This window comes from Seriola aureovittata, chromosome 19, assembly GCF_021018895.1.
Source record: "Seriola aureovittata isolate HTS-2021-v1 ecotype China chromosome 19, ASM2101889v1, whole genome shotgun sequence".
NCBI classification, from domain to species: domain Eukaryota; kingdom Metazoa; phylum Chordata; class Actinopteri; order Carangiformes; family Carangidae; genus Seriola; species Seriola aureovittata.
Genome location: NC_079382.1, coordinates 16,441,803 through 16,459,996, shown reverse-complemented (window position 1 = coordinate 16,459,996; position 18,194 = coordinate 16,441,803). Strand labels below are relative to the sequence as shown.

The window sequence follows — 18,194 nt, the reverse complement described above, 5'->3', positions numbered from 1 at the left end:
TCAATGCTTGATTCAACAGCCCACATAGTAAATTTCACATTGAAAAAAATAACAACACAATCACAAAAACATTATGTAAGCTGTGCCATGGTTCTGTCATACTTCCCTTAAAGACTGCATCTTAATTACTGCATTAAACCAGTGAATAAACCACATGAATCATCACTGCAATAATTGGAGTTGGAAGCTGAAATGAGCAGTGCTGAGTCAAACGGCAATTGTTGTGTAACACTCACACAGTTCATTGTTAACACCCTTGACATCAAGTCATTATTGATCTGCAGTGCAAGGACATGACACATACTTGGCATTTATATCAAACAACACATTTATGTTACTCTGACTGCTCCTTTTGACATCTGCCCAAGGTAAAACACTCCCACAAAGCCAACCTGCTGTCTCCCTACAGCTAAAACCACATTTCACGCACATTATTATCTTTGCTGCAGATCAGCAGCCATTCACTGGGTCCTGCAGAAGGCAAAGGAGGCCATGTGTGTATGTTTGACCAAGCCAGGGAGTGTAAAGCAGTGGATAAATCTCTGTAAGCAGGCCCTGGCACTGCTCCCCGATTGCCTGCCTGCTGTGTGGGCAGGGGCCCGGAGGGGACTAATCCCTTGGCATGGGCACGGGTCACACATGTTGATGTGTATGTGTGTGTGAGTGCATGCAGAAGACCCAAGCTACAGGATAAACATAAGGCCTGGCGACAGATTCAGAAAGCTCTGACTAATAACCTGTGACGCCTTCCATACTTAACCAGCAGCCTCCACACAACGTCTTCGATGCTTCATGGAGATGATGGAGTAAATTATTTTGGAGGTCTGCCTCATGCTGTACCAACAGCAACAGTGCTGATCTTACATAACCTTGGTCTGCAGGAGATTGTGCTGGAGTGTGAGGCCTTTGATCCTTACAGGCTGCTCAGTTTTTGCTTAAGTGGGCAGCAGTGGTGGCGGTAAAAAAGTTGAAATGCTGTTTCAGCCTTGTCAACCTGTTTGTGTAGATGGCTACGAGGTTGTGGCAGAGTTCCTGTTTCTGTTATCTTGGCAGCTAAGGTGACCCTCAATAGGCCTGGAGGCAGCAAGAGCAGTCTCCACTCTGTAGCCGCGCAAGTCCCCAACACACGTGTGCTGTTTTTAATTTCAAGACGGGATTGCACTTATGCGTTAGGGGAATAGTTTGACATTTTGAGAAATACGTCTTTTCGCTTTCTTTCGGAGAGTTAGATTAAAGGATTGACATCACTTTCGTATTTACATGGTAAATATGAAGCTACAGCCAGTAGCTTAGCTTAGCACAAAGACTGTAAACAGGGGGAAACAGCTAGCCTGGCTCTGTTCAAAGCTATCAAAGTCCGCCTATTAGCACCTCTAAAGCTCATTAATTCACACGTGACATCTTGTTTGTGGTGGATGTGATGTTACTGCGCTTGGCCAAGAAGTAAGGAGCGTATATGTGAATAAACCTATTTCCTTTTTTCCCTATTTCCCTTGAAGTTTTTGTAAGTGGAAGCATTATCAGCTTTAAATTGAATCAGGCAAGCTATTAAAAGTTCAACAATGGGAAGCAACTTAATTATTCCAGGAGCAGTCTATAAATACAGCTGGTTAATAACAGAGGAGCGCTGCATTAGAACAAACAGCAGGGTGGCAGGGCTTTTTCTCACCAACACTGCGGCAAAGTTTAATCACTTAGTGGAAGTTTCAAACAAATAACTTTGAATCTCACTCCCCCATTAGTTGGGGGTGAAAAATTGAAAATAAATGTAGTCTTTTTGTGGCACACTTTTCTAACCACAACAATAAATTACATTTGATTCAGATGTCATAATAACAGGCTGCTTATATCAAAATCTATTCCACATAATGTACATAATTGCCAGGGAAGAAAACTGTCCAATTATTTCCTATATACCACAGGGAACAGCTCCAGGTGACAATAGCTAACACCAAATAATAGGTGAGGAATGACACCTGACCCTCACCACTCACATGCCATGGAGCCTGCAGACTCCACAGAGACCTCAGTTGGCCTGCATGGGGTGACACACTTGCAAGGCTGCCAGCCATCAAACACTAATTAGTGGTGTAGTAGTGGAGAGTAAATCCAGTTCAACGCCGCATTTGAAGCTGACTTATACACTTGTGGACAAAAATCATAAAAGTGAAGTGAGTTATGAGAACAGCCAGGGTATTTCATGTTCCTGAATATACAATTGATTTTTATACATGATGATAATTGTTTGCTTTCTAATGATCCCTGACTCCGGGATATATTTTTACTCACATTTAATTTACAACTGACACAAAGGTCCCCATTACATTATTCATTTCTAGTATGTACAGGTCCAACGGCTCTGTTTGTGTGAAGCAATTTTCTGAAGAGCAAAACGTAAGCCATTATAATCTTGGCACCAATAAACCTTTAGGCAATGAGAAATTATTTCATGGTTATAGATTTGGTGGCAGGGCGGGAGCATGAGAAAAAAGCAGGCATTGTTGCACTTGAGCTGGAAGATCTATAACCTCAATTATTCAGCATGATATCAAAATGAGGATAGCAGGTGACTTGTAGGCCAGTTATTAAAGGGGCTGTGCTCGGGACCCAGAAATATATTGGATTTGGTTTCATAACAGAGCAGTGGTGAGATACAGGGTGTCTTGTTTTGAGTAGCATGATAGGGTTTCTCTCAACCTGGACGTTTGATCTCACGGCGATGCACAAACAACGTGAAAAATCGCTAGTGATCGATGAGCTGCTGTTTAGGGGTTTCTAGGTTTGGCAGTGGAGAGATAGAGGAAGCAAAGCATGACTTTTTTTCCACACGCTGTTTGCACATGCAATCCTCGGGAAAGTTAAAGGGTTTGATTGAGAAGGGTGGGTGAAGGGCGCAGAGTAGGAGGGCAGCTGGGAAGCACAGAGGAGCTGACGGTCGCTCTCTCTCGCTCTCTCTCTCTCTCTCTCTCTCTCTCTCTCTCTCTCCCCCCCCCCCCCCCCCCCCCCCCCCCCCCCCCCCCCCCCCAATGTGCACGCGGCTTTTCTGCACTGAGGAGGAATTCATGTGGAGGGGGAGGCGCCCGAGCGAGGCGAGCGGCGCGACTGCTGGCCGAATTTAACAATTAACCTTGATGAACACAGATTGGTTTCACTTAACAGGCGCACAGGTGCGTGGAGACCGCGATACGGCGCAGCTGAGCGACACCACGTTTTTGACCGGACATTGACGCATTTCATGCCAAACACAGAAACTACACGGAGAGAGGATATTGCAGCTGATATTTTTTCTTTTTTCTTCACGGGACAGGAAGGATGCGCGTTGCAATGGGAGCTCATCCGATACAAGTCCTCTCACAGAATCCGAATTCAGGAGCATCGCTGAATTGATTTTTGTGCCCTATATCGGAATTTGACCGCCGTGTCATTGCCCAGTCTACCAGCCCCAGCAGCAGAGAGGCATCTTCTCAGCGGCGGAGACAAGAAAGGAGGAGGAGGGGGGACACTGTCCGCTTCACTACACTCTCCATCTGCGTCCTGGACGGCTTGAAATGAGGACCACATCCCGACTCTGTTCCGTGTGAAGAGGAAAGCGGGGCGGCAGTTTCTTCGGCTCTCAAGGACGCAAAAAAAAAAAAGAAAAAAAAAGGGGGAAAGTGGCCGCCGGTCGAGCAGCGAAGCATGGAGCGGGACGACACCGACACCGTGAGCGCGTCTAAAAAGACAATAATTGCGAAGATATTCAAAGTTCGCAAGAGGAGGGAGATGCTTTTCGTTCAGGTGTGCTTTATCTGCAGTGTCCTCTTCGTGGCGTGGAGCATGTCGGCGCTGTTGACCAAGACAGGTGAGTGGGGAGAGACTGCTGAGATGCACCGGGGGCATAGAGAGCCGAGGACGGAGCGAAACAGCTCAGAAATCTGCAGTGTAATCACGCATCCACATGCACATCAGTTCATTGCAATCACACAGCTCGCTCCTATTGATCACAGTAACAAGCCAATAGGCTTTAATGTCAAGGGCATGCGATCAAAACATGATATTCGTTTGCGTTTTCAAACTGGAGCAGGTCCACCTTCCTGTCCAAAATGCGTATGTGATGCCCCTGATTGTGGTTTTTGTGCCCATTTGGGTGAAGTGTGTAGTTTGCATAAAATAAGCATAGAATGCGTTCAGCGTTCCTGGCCCAACGCACTCAGTAGAAAAAGTCAGCTGCACATGTTACTGTCAGGTCACAGGATTTTTTTTTTTTTTTTTATTATTATCTCAGTGTTGGTGAATTCCTGCGTCTGTTTGTTCGTATATGCCGCAGTGTGCGCGCTTGTGGCAGCGGCACGTTTTTTAATTTGAGAGGCAGGCTCATAATCACGGCACAAGCGCACCTCACGCTGCTCATGCACGCACCGATCGAGTAACCGACCCCAGAACGAACCCAATCAGGGTTCTGGTTTGTTTTCGCATTGGCCCCATTTTCTCTCCAAAATGTGGCTCTTTGTGTTGTTTTTTTTTTCTGGCGCCAGGCGCATGTCGTCAGTCACACAACACTGGAGCTCAGGTTCGTGGTTAATGCTGGCATCATCGTGTCTGGCCCGGGGCTTCACACACACACCATTGCACACACTGGACAACCTCAATCACACTCCAGCATCATCACGCTGCTGCCAGGTTAAGGCATGGCGATCGAGGGATGCCGATTTTTTACGCAGAGGCCACTGACGATCATTTAGGAAAGAGGGGGGATGAACAGAGATGCTGTTCGCTTTGCTCGATGTTCCAATATTCATAGCTGATGTCCGAGGTGTGCGCTGATCATGCGTGATGCGTGTGATGCGTCCCCATGCACGCACGCACGCACGCACATACACACTCTCTTTCCAAACAACATGCCCTCCCATGCACACATGTGAAAACTCTTACCTCAGGCCCGTGCAAACACTGACACGCAGAGCATCCCACACAGCCTCACACACTGTTATGTAATCTAACGACCAACCTTGACATTTTGCTGGTGAAGAATGATAACTGACACACCACTGGGATCAGAGGTTAACTACAAACCGCCCACACCCAGGACAGAACTATAAGGCCGAGTTCAGTGCCAACATGAATTTTTGATGAACATGTTTTAGTTGAGCTGCTATGGAGGCGAGTCTTATTGCTGCATTTAAGTCAGGAATTTTTGCATGAAAGAGAGGACGGCATGGTCTTTTTTTGTTTTTTTCCCCCCACAAAGTGCTTCTAACCCTAAGCCTCAGCCCCAGACCCTTCGGTGGGATCTGTCCATCTGCATCCACTTAGGCCTCAGGGCTGAACACGGCTGTAAATTCACCACAGCTACTGCCTGACTGTAGATCTCTAACGGATGTATCGGGAGTTTTATTAATTACATTAAAAACAACAAGAGGCTTAAAAGATTATTCTGGAATGATATCATACAGGCGAGTGCAAATCTCCTATCTCCAAAGGCAGGCTGTGGGAGCCAAAGTAAGCCCCCCTCCCTCCCCCCAACCCAGTCACTAATGGCTTGCCTTTTTTTTTTCTTTTTCATTTAATCAAGTTCGCCTGACCCAAACTGTGGTTTGTCATGTGGAGTTATTTGACAGAAGGCGCTTCTTGTGAATTTCAGGCAACTGTTTGACCAGCAGCAGCAGCGGTGGTGGTGGTGGGATTTCAAGGTGACATGCATGAGAAAGTGTTTGATGAGAGAGAAAGTGAAATACCCTCGGAACCCACGAGACCCAAAGCTCACCATAATCAGATCTGTCTAACTGAATAGCTGTGGCCTTCTCATCTTTCAGCCATAACAGAAGCAAGCATTTGTCATGTCACAGTAACAAACCTGTGCCCCGTGTTTGCCACACATTTTGATTGATAGTAGTGTAGGGGGGGGGGTGTTGACGTGCTGAATGGTCCAGATGGATGGGATTTGATGTACTACGCCCGGGTTACATCTCCATAAAGAGGGGTGGGGCACAACATGCTGTCGTGCTTGCTGATCGGGCTGCGTGTGTGAATGTGTGATGGAGCTGCGCATGGGAGACCAGAACAGGTGTTTTTGAGAAGCAGTGCAGGGCTGAGCTCTGACAGGTAGCTGCAGTAGGCTGATGGTGTTGGGGGGAGGGGAGTGTGGGGGCAGGCTGTGCTGGAGATGTTGAGCACTCATGTAAGAGTGTGTTCATAGCACAGGGAGATTGATGGATGGCTGTCCTTGGTCCATCTCCTTCCTGAGCTGATTGAAAAAATCTGGGGGATGACATTAGTACCATGGTATTCTGTCAACTTGCTACTCAGTACAGTCCTGCTAGAGGTGTAGTCATGGCATTTTTTTGAGCCCATTTTAGCTCATTTGTTTCTGCTCCAGTGTAACCATGTACATTTAGTTCCTCTTTTTAATGCCATCCTTTTTTGCATTGCAGTATTTAGGAGTTCAGGTTGGCCTCTCTCCTGTGTATGTACTAAGAAGTTGATAATGGAAGTTGCACAGAATACAAACCTCCACCAACTCTGAACAATGCTAAATCTTGCTGTGACACCCCATCAGTCACCCAAAATAAGTTGATCCGGTGCAAACATAGAAGAAATTGGAATCAAATGTCGAGCTGAAACAATTGATCAACAGAAAATTAATTGGCAACTATTTTGATAATCGATTAATCTTTTTCGGTTCTTTTTCTTCTGACGGTTGGCCAGATACAACAAGGTAGCTGAATACATCACCTTGGGCTGTTACAACCTTTCGCCATTTTCAACTATTTTCTGACCTTTTACAGACAAAACAATGAACCGAGAAAACATTAGACAGATTAGTAGATAATCAAAATGATAATTTTCTTCATATTTTGTCAGACGAAATCCGATCTTTTTCATTTAATTTGTAATGTGTTAGAGGAGTATCACGTCTAACACAAGTCCCCAGACCCCAAAACCAAATTACTTAGCATGACCAGAAGCTGAACCGAAGCATTAAGCACGAAATCAGGGAAAGAAGTCGCATCTTTGCATTTTCTTTAAAGCAGTAACAAGCCTTTTTATGTGTTGACTGAATAAAATGATACATTTCATGCTGCACCTAGTGATTAATTTCATTATTTATTAATCTGTGATTTTGTGATTGTTTATCGCATAAAATGTCAGATATTTGTGAAAAATGTCCCAAAAGATATTCAAATACTCAAAAACTCTGTTTTGGCTCTGTAAATAAATTGCAAAATGATGAACTGTTGACAGTTGTTGATTAATTTTCTGACAATTTAACTAATTGATTAATCGTTTATTTAAGCACTAGATTAATTGATTATCTGAGATCTCAGACCCAGTTCACAAAGTCAAATTAAGTGATTCTTGGCACCAAATTCTACAAAAAATGTGACATTTTTGAGATTTCCTGCTGTCACACAATCAAGGATTAATCAGGAGTAATCAAAATTTCCTTATGAACACTGGTCACTGAACACGAGGAATAAGATCAAAATGAGTCGGCTTGGAGAGTAAAGTGGATGTAGCATGAGCCAGCAACGCTGTGCCCACAACAGACTGCAGTCCTTATTTTACCTCCAGCCTGCCTAGAAGTACTGACAGAATCACGTCGTCTTTGTTTTCCTCTTCAGATTCTTGGCAGCGAGAGCGCAGTACATTGAACGGCCCGTTTATTCACACACACGCAGTTGTCCTGCCTTGTTTAGTCTTCCAGAAAATGGTCAAAGATTCTGTGTTTTAAAAACTAAAGATTTCATAGTTGTGGTGAGGTGATTCCACACACAACTGCCTGAAGAAATTACATTTATGATGGACTGTCATGCACAATTAGCCAATAAATTGAAATAATCCACAATGTCCAAACCAGTTGTTGTGTAAGTGTGGAAGATCACTCCCAGTTCCATACACATAATTCTTTTATTAAGTATGACAGAAGTCTCTTGGCACAGTGGGTCCATATGTTTCCATGTCCTTCCCCTGACATCAAATTGGACAGTGTTATATTGTCAGCATGGCAGGAATAGAATGAAAAAGGAGACCAGGGGCAGCAGAGGAGTGAAACTGGGCTGGTTAGTGAGGAGGAACAGGTTGGAGCGATGACTGGAGGGTTTGGCCTTTTGGAGAACTGTGGGAAGCAGCTGCAGTGGCCTCGTGTACAATCTGCTTGTCCAGTGCCTGCTGATCTTCAGGTTGTCTAACTGTACTGGATAGACAGCCATGTAATGAAGACAGTCTTGTGTTTAAATGTTGGCAGATTAACTCTTTTGAAAAGGATCCCTTAAAGCCAACCTAACCTATATTTTTATAATAACAATGAAACAAATGACTGCATTTAATATGTTGCTCATTAATCCCGCAGTTCAAAATGCAGAATGGGGGAGCTGTTATCAGCCAGAAGCTTCAACAAACTCAGTGTACACTAACCTGCTCAGCACGAAATGGCAAATTGTCACAGTTAGCCACTAGTTGGTGGACATGGAGTATGCAGCAGCTAGAGAGCCAGATATTTCCCTGAGGAGCTGGTGGAGAGGAAAATGAGGCTAAAAGTACAGTGAGTCTTTGTTGGGTGGGCAGAGGCACAATGTTGTTCCGTGTCCGCTGGATGTGTAAATAGAGGCTTTTTGCAGAAAAGTAGGGCTGAAACAATTAGTTGAATAACTGATAAGTTGACTGACAAAAAATAATAATCAATTATTTAAATAATCTTTTAATCAAATTTTACACATTTACTCGTTTAAACTTCCCAATCCTTGACGTCTTTGTCTTCTGTGATATTAAAGAGAATATCTTTGGGTGTTGGACTGTTGGTTGGACAAAACAAGTAATTTAATGTCATCATCTTTGGCCTTGTTTAACTGTCTTTGGCTTTTTAAACTATTTTATTACAGCAGTGTATTGCTGCTACTGTTACAAAAAAAATTCACTCAGTTTCTTGTCATAGCGAGGAACTTTTCTTGTTTTGACCAGATCTTTTTCATGTAATGTGATATTGTTCATGTTATGACATATTCTCTCATTATCACTAGACACTAAATTGTTCAGTTTTCACAAAAGTTTCTTGTAATTCTTGACAGCATATCACTTCATGTTACACCACAAAACTTTATATTATTGTATCAAATCAACACATCTCATTAAAAAGTTTCTCATTTTTACATAAATCGGACCAAAGGAGAAATAAACAAGAGATTGATTGATAGCGACAAATGATCTCTCAAACATCTTAATCTTTCAAGTATTTGTGCTGCATGTACTTGTTACTCTTCAGCCAGCATATTCACTGATACTGTTACATCTGCAATAAAATGTCATTTCATTGTTTTAGCTCTACAATGCTCTATATAGTATTTGAGTGTAGTGTCTTGTGAGTGTAGCAAATTGTTCCTAGATGGTTATACGCTGAACTGAAAAACGCATTTAGACAATGCTCTTCAATTAGTTGCCCTTTTTAAAGTAGTAGTTGTCTCCTTTGTCTCGAACCATTAGTTCATCATAGACACTGCCAGAGGGGAAATTAGCCTGCTGAGACTGGCTGATCATAAGGAGACATTCACATGGTCAGGGAGACCTTTACAAACACTGAGATCATGTGAGTCTGCTGCTGCATAGAAAGTCTTTCACAGCTGTTGTATAACCTACAACTAAAAGTCAGACAGAGGTGGTCTCTTGCATGAAACACAGACCATCAGTCCTCGGGGTATTCCCCAGTGATCTGCTCATAACTGTGTCTACAACGATACTGTTTAATCATCCTGCAGTTAGTTACTGCTTTGTCAATTCAGCGTTGCATTTGTATGGCGACATTTTATGGAAATTTCAAGTTTGAAACTGCTGCTCAGCTCGTTGGCATGATTTTTACATAATAGATTTGGGACTGCTGTTTTTTTATGTCCTCATTACAGAGGCTTAAGAGCAGTTTAATGAAAAAATGAAACTTGTACGCTCCTCCTCCCACTCTGCCGTCCCAAAACATAATGGCACAGCAGCTGCATTTTGATGTGTTATTGCCGCTGCTGGATGAAAATGTCATATCTACATAAATGAAAACTTTTAAGGGATTAAAGAAAAGCACCCTTGTTTTGAGAAATGACCACATTCATGATCATGGATCTTTTGGGTCATGAACGATGCTCTGTGCAAGAGTGGCCATGTTAGGTTTTGATTGCAGTATTTCAGATATGCAAAATGGAGTCTCAAGGTTTCCCTGCAGCAAAAGAAAAAGATTTTGTTCCAGGAGCAGGAACCTCCAACATGTTGTGTGCTGTAGATTTGGCAACAAGCATAGATGCTGTATTCATGTGGATGTCTGATAATCAAAGCTGTTTGTATTCTGTTGCAGGCCATGGGATGTTAGTGGAGGGACATCCGAACCAGGAACACTGGGGAAGACGGCTAATGGCTTCAGCACCAGACAACGAAACGGAGCTGAAGAACTGTTCAGAGCCAGGTAAACTATTCTGAGATTAAAGCTGCACTAATCAACTTTTTTTTCATTTTAACAATAGTATAAATGGCTGTGTGATGTGAAAGGTGTCGCCTGTAGTGACAAACCAACAGAGAATTATCACCCAATGCTGCAATTTTCCTGAGCTCTGTGTGGTGTTTTAGTGTCTTCAGCTCATTGTTTTGGTTTTCTGGCCCTCAACTTTTTAATAATGTATATGCTACCTTGCCATAATAGCATTATCTGCTGCTGCTGCCCCCATGTCGCTAAAATTCAATGAATACAGCTTTAAATTATTCGTTTTAATTGCCATTCAATGATCAAGAGTCTTCATGGTCTTGATCTTTAATGATCAGCAGCTCAGAATCCACTAATTAATACTCAGGGCATGACTAACGCAGTTTGAAGATCATTATATTCACATATCTTTTTGTTTAGCTCTGTTTAAGGGGATGTATTGTTCTAGGAGGAAAAATAAACACATAAATAAAACTATAGGGAAAACTCAAGCAACACACACTAGTTGTGGAGTTTGCTTCTTTAATTCACCTCCGTGTTGGGTCTATGTTGTTCTGACTCAGTTTAGATCACTTGTGCTGTAATAAGCTCTGGAAGGGCTATTTAAAAAGGTCAAGCATTGATTATTTCACAGCATCTTTGTTACACTTCAAGGAAGCAGCATTCTCTATAATTAGTTATACTGGATTGTATGCTGACGGCTCCACTGACACTGCTGACATCTGCATCAGGCCACGAAAAAACATTAAACCTACATTTTTCATGAACGTATTGATTGGAAGTAATGGCAGGAGACAGCAATAGTTTGTCTCGTTATTTGTTCTTTTTTATTTCTTTGTTATTTGAATTGCCTCAATGTGATTTTAGTTTTCTTTTTACAAACACTATGATTCACTTTCTGTGCTCCTGTGTGACCCAGTGGGAAAAGTCTGGCATCAAATCTCCCAGGTCAGAGATGTAGTCTGTTTGGTCATTTCATGATACATGCATGTACTTCTGATGCTGTAATCTCAATTGGTTTTACAGAATTAATGGACTTTCCATTACAGAAACCTCTAAATCTAAGGTGGGAATTTAGATGAAAGGAGACTTGTTGAAGGAGGATTTTTAAGCCCTGAGAATAATTATTTTGCTAAATGGGGTGCAACTCAGTGTTGGGATTTGTATTACTGTTTGTATTTGACTGATACACAGAAGACACCAGACCGCAGACAATTTGGAAGTAATTTGAAGTGTTAAAATTAACTTTTTTTTTTTTTTTTTTTTTTTGGCTATTATTTCATTATTGGTCACAGCAGGCAGAATCCCTCGGATTAGTGAACCTGCAGTTTTTATGTATAAACAAGCTAAACAAACACCCATTTCATTGACAATTGACAGCATTGTTACCATTTGAAATGTGAACTTTCTTTCAGAGTCACAGTTAGTTTCTATTGAAATGTGCGCCAAATGACAAGATTATGTGCTGGAAGTTTTCCTCCTAATCCTCCAGGATTACCTTTTTTTTTTTTTTTTTTTTTTTTTTTTTCCATTCAGATGTCTATAGCACCGGAGGCACCACACTGTACTTCACATTCCACACATTTCTCATCAGCTCTAGTCCTCCTTCCTCTTATCCCACCACTGCAGCTCTGCCTCATCAGTGTGGGCTGGTCATATGACTCTTTGTTCTTGTGGCTTGGTCTCGTGAATAACCCTGGCATAGTTGCAGTCTTGAGGCACCTCAGCTGACAGGTTGTCTGGTTTTGGTTAGTTTGGGCAGCATGTGTGGTTCTGATTGTCCTTGTGCAAGACTGTTATATAGATAGAGTATGTTTCCAATACTTTGATATTGCCTTTACAATATATTGTGGCTATTTTTGAAGCATAAAACAATCATTTAGACTTTAAATTAGCTATTTGTAAGTTTTGCTATTGTTACATACATTAGCAGTAACAGTTGCGAGTTCAGCATCAACCTTCAGTCCTGTACTCACCAGTTGCAAAACACCACCAGTGTTAACTCTTGTCTCTATCACGTCCTTTCTTCTACTGAAGTTAGCATGCTAACCAGCTAGCACCAGCCCACCTCATCACTGTCCAATAGTGACTCACTGCAGTCTCCAATCTGCCCCGAAGACATAGCGCTGCTCACAGGGTATATTATAAAGAACAACGATGGCTGAAGCTCTTGTCAAGCAAACATCAGCTCCACCCACTCCTCCCTGCAAGAAACCATGTTCGGCGGCAGAGAAAACTTTTAGCTTTAACTTTTATCTTTAGCCCCTTTTAATGCCAAATTCTGTTGGCAGATTTTTTCCCTCATTTTAGGGCAATTGTACTTGTAGTCAGTGGAGGTGGATAGGTTTTAAGGAAATTTGAGCAGACATGATTGTCAGTATCTTGAAATGAGACAAACAAAAGTGATTTGACTGAGTATCAAGAAAATGAAAAAAATGTAATATTAGATAACGTTTCAACTTCAGATATTACAATCAACCTCACAATTTGCACCCTGGTGAAATAACAAGGTTGTGCTGTTTTCTAACAGTGGGTGAAACAGTAATGTTTGAATAAAGATGGTTGAGAACTGATGAGGTTTGAATAAGTGCAATTAACTAGTTGTTCATGTAGCACTTGTCAGGGTGGAATTATTGTTAATGAAAGAATTTCATCATGGAAAGGGACTGACTCGGACTGGCTGTTCATAGTGTTGGTGGAAAAGTAAATGATCTTTCCAGGATGACAAACTTGTTTACCATCCACACATTTCCCAAGAAGTGAATAGACTATTCTCCCAATAAGTGAGACACATGTTTGTATCACAGATGTGTGTGTGTCTTGATTCCCCATGCAGTTGTTAGTCCAGAGCCAGCAGTGGACCAGTGATGGTGCTGGTCTGCACCTCATGGGGGGGGGGCAGTAACCATGGATGGACCCAGGTTAGACAGGATGAGAATTATTATTGGAGGCTTTTACTTTTATGCTGAGTGTGTGCAACATCTGACGCTCTGTTTAATTAGGCCCCTGTTTGTGGGCTGCATAGATTACACTCAGTCAGCTTTGGTCTCTCTACCTTCTCCTCATCATTATTTCTCTGATCAGCAAGGGAGCCCTTCTCTGGGTTCATGGGGTGCTAATGTCTTTTTTGCTTGTCCCAAGACTTGTGCTGCTAAGGCAGCCATTCATCATAAGTGCCTTTTTTATTGGCCGTTCAGTAATAACTCCACAAGGTGCTGTCCAAACAGTTTTTTGTGCTCCCGCTTGATTACAACGCATGCTTGTAATCTACAAAGGACTAAATCACACTGCAATGGGCTGATGCAACCTCTGAATAGTCTTTGTTTACCGTCACATGCAGACCTTGAGTCATACGACCCCTTGAGATTCATTTCCCTTTTAGCAATCCTATGACAAATGGAACAAATGCACTTTGACTTCTTCACCAAAATTTGACTAGTAATAATTTAATGGCTGTTTTTTATTTCAGAATTCAAACGTTTATTAAATCTCCCAGGCTGTGAGAGGAACATGATGAGTGGTGTGTGTTTGCTGAGAAAAGACTTGAGGTTTACATGGGGACTCCAGAATATTAGATTATGCTCTCTTGTATGTATCCCCCCCCATGTGGGACTGACTGATGCCAACCGTGCAGCACAGAAAATTGGCGAGGGGGCAAAACACCGTGGCTAATGTTCTGTAGGAGGAATAATTTGCCTTTAATAAAGATGCTGCTAATACCATATATTGAAAACTCCCACTTGAGTGGCATAATTGGCCTGGTAGAAGTAGATGGCAGTGCAAAAAGTACGTGAATACAACAAAGCAAAGGTTTTTGTATGGCTTGGTTTGTACTATGAATTAATCCGATGGGATTTGATTATAGTGGTTTTTAGATATGGCACTAATCTGCTCATGGGCAGGGGGATGCACATGTTGCATGTTAGGTATAAGAGGCGGTCGTGTGAGAGGAGGAAGTGTTAACTCTGGCTTGCATGTGTTGCAGTTTGATTTTTTTTTTGTTTGTTTGTTTAGTTTTTTTGAATGTACATTTTTGTGCACGAGTTCTGTTCTTGGCTCAAAGAAAAAAGGCAGGATTTGAGGCAAATGGAGTTTGGGCCGATACCGAGTTATTTTTGGGGGGCAGCAGGCAAGAAATTTGGCGGCAGCATGGGGAGTAAAGCTGCCAGCGGGTAGCGGGCTGCAGGTTTGTCAACTCCAGGGAAACACCAGAAGGAGGCTTTTTAAAAAGGAATTACACAAGCGGGGGATTATGCTGCGGTGCATAATGGAAACTGACCTCTCTTTGCTTCTTGCTTGCATGCCAACAGTCGAACAATGCAGCACAGAGAGGCGAACGCGGGCACGAGCACCTTCACAGAGCACTTTCCGCTCCGTGCAGTTCAAACATGCCTGACCTCTTTGTGTATTCATTCATTCACATTCTGCTCTGCTTGTGATTTGCTGCGTTTTTTTGTTCTCATAAAGTCTCATCCCATTGAGCTTTTGGCCAGCGTGGAGTACCTTTTTTATTAAAACTGAGGCTAGAACGAACAATGGGACAGGTATTGAAAGTGTGTAGTCACAGCCGCAAGGTAGCTCTGTTCTCTTTGTTGTTGTAGATCCATACGTTCACCCCGAGGGAGTTGTTTACCTGTTTCTCTTTTTCACAGTTGAAAGCGTACGTCTCACAGCGGTGTCCCCTTTAGGTTATTGAACCTGGTCCACCAACACTGACTACTTACACACACAGTCGCATAGATGCTGATGGGAATTTATGCTAAAAGTAGAAGTGTAGTAGGAATGTGAGTGTGTTCATGCAGGTGAAATTATGTTTAAGTGCTTACATAGCCCATGTGACAGCAGTTGTACATGTGATGTTTGAACATGTGAAAACAACAAGAGGATAATCGTGCGTTTAGAGTCGACCAAGCCCCTGCACTTTTCATAACTTATTGTCTCCGTGTGACCTAAAGATTTTCCCCCACAAGGCGACATGTGATGTCTTCGTCATGTTTACAAGAATGGCTGATGTCAGTCGCAGTCAAGTCACTAAGCCAATTATCTAATGGGCTAATAATGACCCAGAGGAAGCATTCTCCTCTGAAGAGTCTCTTGATTACTGTACTGAAGTGCCAGTTGTATTCTGTTAATGACCTGACCGGTCTGTGGGTCGGAGCGCAGGCTGTGACAGAAGGTAGCACCAGGCGCTCTGCCAAAACATGTCGTTCACATCATATTTTCATTTGGCTGTTTTTAATATATTATGTCATTCAGATTTTTTATCAGAATGATGTTTTTTGAGATTTAGTAGACGATGCGGTTTTGGAATGTGGTGTTTGCATGACTTCATCTGTCTGTGTATCTATAATTAGGTTTTTTTTTGTTGTCCAGGCCAGAACCGTGTGAGTGTTGGGTGAACACTGCCCTGTTCTGTGCACTGTCCTGCCTAGGGAAGGGTATGAGTTGTTGATGTCATTATTCTAGTAGCGTTTAACCACTCGCGCACCTGCGCACATGTTGTTTTTGGCTACAACTCAGTTGGTGTTATGTGCACCATGGCAGCCGTGACCAGGAAAAGTGATGTCTGGAAATACTTTGATTAAAAAAGACGACAATAACGTGCAGTGCAAGATATGTGGCGTTAAACTTGCATATCATGTTCTCTGACAGCCAAACAGTGGGCTTGTTTGAGAAGGTTCATGTCCGAATATATAAATAACGTTCATAAGGTAATGAGTACTCGAATATTGAAATTACTGAAAATGCACATCCCTAGTCCTGCCAGTCCTCCTCTGGGACAACAGACGGCACCTGATACTGAGCTCCATTATGTAACGGCACCATATTATCTGGAATATTACCAGGTTATGGAATAATAATTGCACAAATGTAAAGAATGGCCTGCAGGCTCTTTAGCATTAGCTTTAATACTTCAGTATATTAAGGTTATCTGTGGGGATTTTTGTATATTAACCAAGACTTAAAAGCGTGGAAAGTGGCCTGTGTAGAAACGAAATTGAGATTTTTGAATTTATTGTTTTATTTATTTATTTTTAAATCACTGATTTTACAGCGCTAGAGCAAGCAGTGCTATAAATCCACAAAAGTACATACAGTACATGTAATAAAAGCATGAATCTTATGAAACTGGGTTTTAGGGACTGTGCTAAAATGATTGGTGCTATGGAGGGGGGCCGAACCTCAAGTTTCACTTTCTTTTTTTTAAAGAGGAAAGCACTCACCTGAGTTATTTTCTTTTAACCTTCCCCTTGACTAAGATAAAACCCTGCAATTCTCTCCCCCCAAATGTCTCCAAAATAATAGAACAGTATTAAATTAGTTCATTTTATTTGATCATTAATAACTAAAAGAGGCAAAACACAAAGAATAAACCACAATGTTTTAATGGAGCAACAGTTTTCACATAACCACTATTCATACATTAAAAAATTAAAAATAGGTGTATTTATGGCAAATATAACAAAATGGTGAATAATCCAGTGTGTTTTCTAAATAAAAAGCTGCTAAGCCAAAAATTGTGACTTTCACTATGAGTGGCCCAAGTTGAATTTTTAAATATTATGGATTAACTTCATATTACATGTTTAACTTTTTCCTTGTTGTGAATGTGGGAGTGACTGTTAAAGATAATGTTAAACCCACTCTGTTCTCACTTTCTCAAAAAGCTGACAGATTGAGGTATAGCTGAGTATGATAGGCAAGCACACAAGACTGCTGTGCTGTGCATTCCTTTATCGCCCGCTGTGCACATTAAAGTACCCCCCCACACACACCTCCCCTTCATAATAATTTCTGTACTGTCCCTGACTGATGACAATGTAGTCAGTGTTGGCCTTCAAAGTATTACAGTGGAGGGTGGCAACACTGCATTACATAAAATCCTCCCAACACTTCTTGTGAGTACTCTGTGTGGACTTGTAATTACTTCTGGGGTGTAAGATGAGGAAGAGGGTGTTGGGGAGACAGATGAACAAAAGTGTTGCCAGTAATTTCTTGCATAAGCGGCACAGTCAGGTGTCCAAACAGAGAATCCGGGGTTTATTTATAGATTTGTAGCTTAGCTTCTAAAAAGGATGCCCCGCCAGTCCAGACGTCCCTCGTTCGCACTTCCATGCTGCCTCCAACAGCAGGATAGATAAAAATTTAAAAAAAATGTTTTTTTTTTTCAGATGTGCAGAATATAATCAGCAGATTAATCGATAATGAAAATAATTGTTAGTCGTAGCACTAAACTCTCTGCTTTCAAGAAGCTGTAACCTGCACACGTTCGGTCATCATTAAAGATTCGAAAATAAACCCCGGATTTGATTTTAGCTGTCAGCTAAGGATTTCTGCAATGTATACATCCCCAAGGCATCTTGACGATACGCCTTCTCCAATTTATTTCCTCCATTTCTGTCAAAATGACATTTGATTCAACTAACCCAACTGAGCTCCATATTATTTATGATTCTATTTATGGACCTCATTTGAGATGCACCACTTAAGCAGTCTGTCCGTCGTCCCTCCGCTGTGTGTACATCCTGTCCTGTCCTTGTGTGGGGAATGGCTGTGGAAGCATGTTCATGTCCGGTTTGACCTCTACAGTGAGGAGACACAGACGAACCCTGCAGACGTTGTCTGGTTGAGTGTTTACAGGGACTGGGAGGTGACCCCAGCCTGCCTGTCATATCTCAGCTGTCCCAGTGCTGGCGCCCTTTAAACACCTTTTGTGATCACCTATTTTTAACACACTCAGCTAGAGCTGATTGTACATAGT

At 42.1% G+C, this 18,194-nt stretch overlaps 1 protein-coding gene across 3 annotated transcripts in view; it reads left to right on the top strand.

Annotated features, from left to right (window-relative positions):
- The first annotated feature begins 3,051 nt into the window (after nt 1–3,051).
- The window catches only part of slc24a4b (solute carrier family 24 member 4b), a 34,947-nt gene continuing 19,804 nt past the window's right edge, over nt 3,052–18,194 (top strand). For 2 of the 3 annotated variants that reach the window (XM_056405682.1, XM_056405681.1), the window contains exons 1-2: nt 3,052–3,841; nt 10,310–10,417. In XM_056405682.1, the coding sequence (XP_056261657.1) occupies nt 3,679–3,841; nt 10,310–10,417 (271 nt within the window). In that variant the 5' untranslated portion in view covers nt 3,052–3,678. The remainder of the gene's footprint in view (nt 3,842–10,309; nt 10,418–18,194) is intronic. The other variant, XM_056405683.1, reaches the window with a different exon arrangement.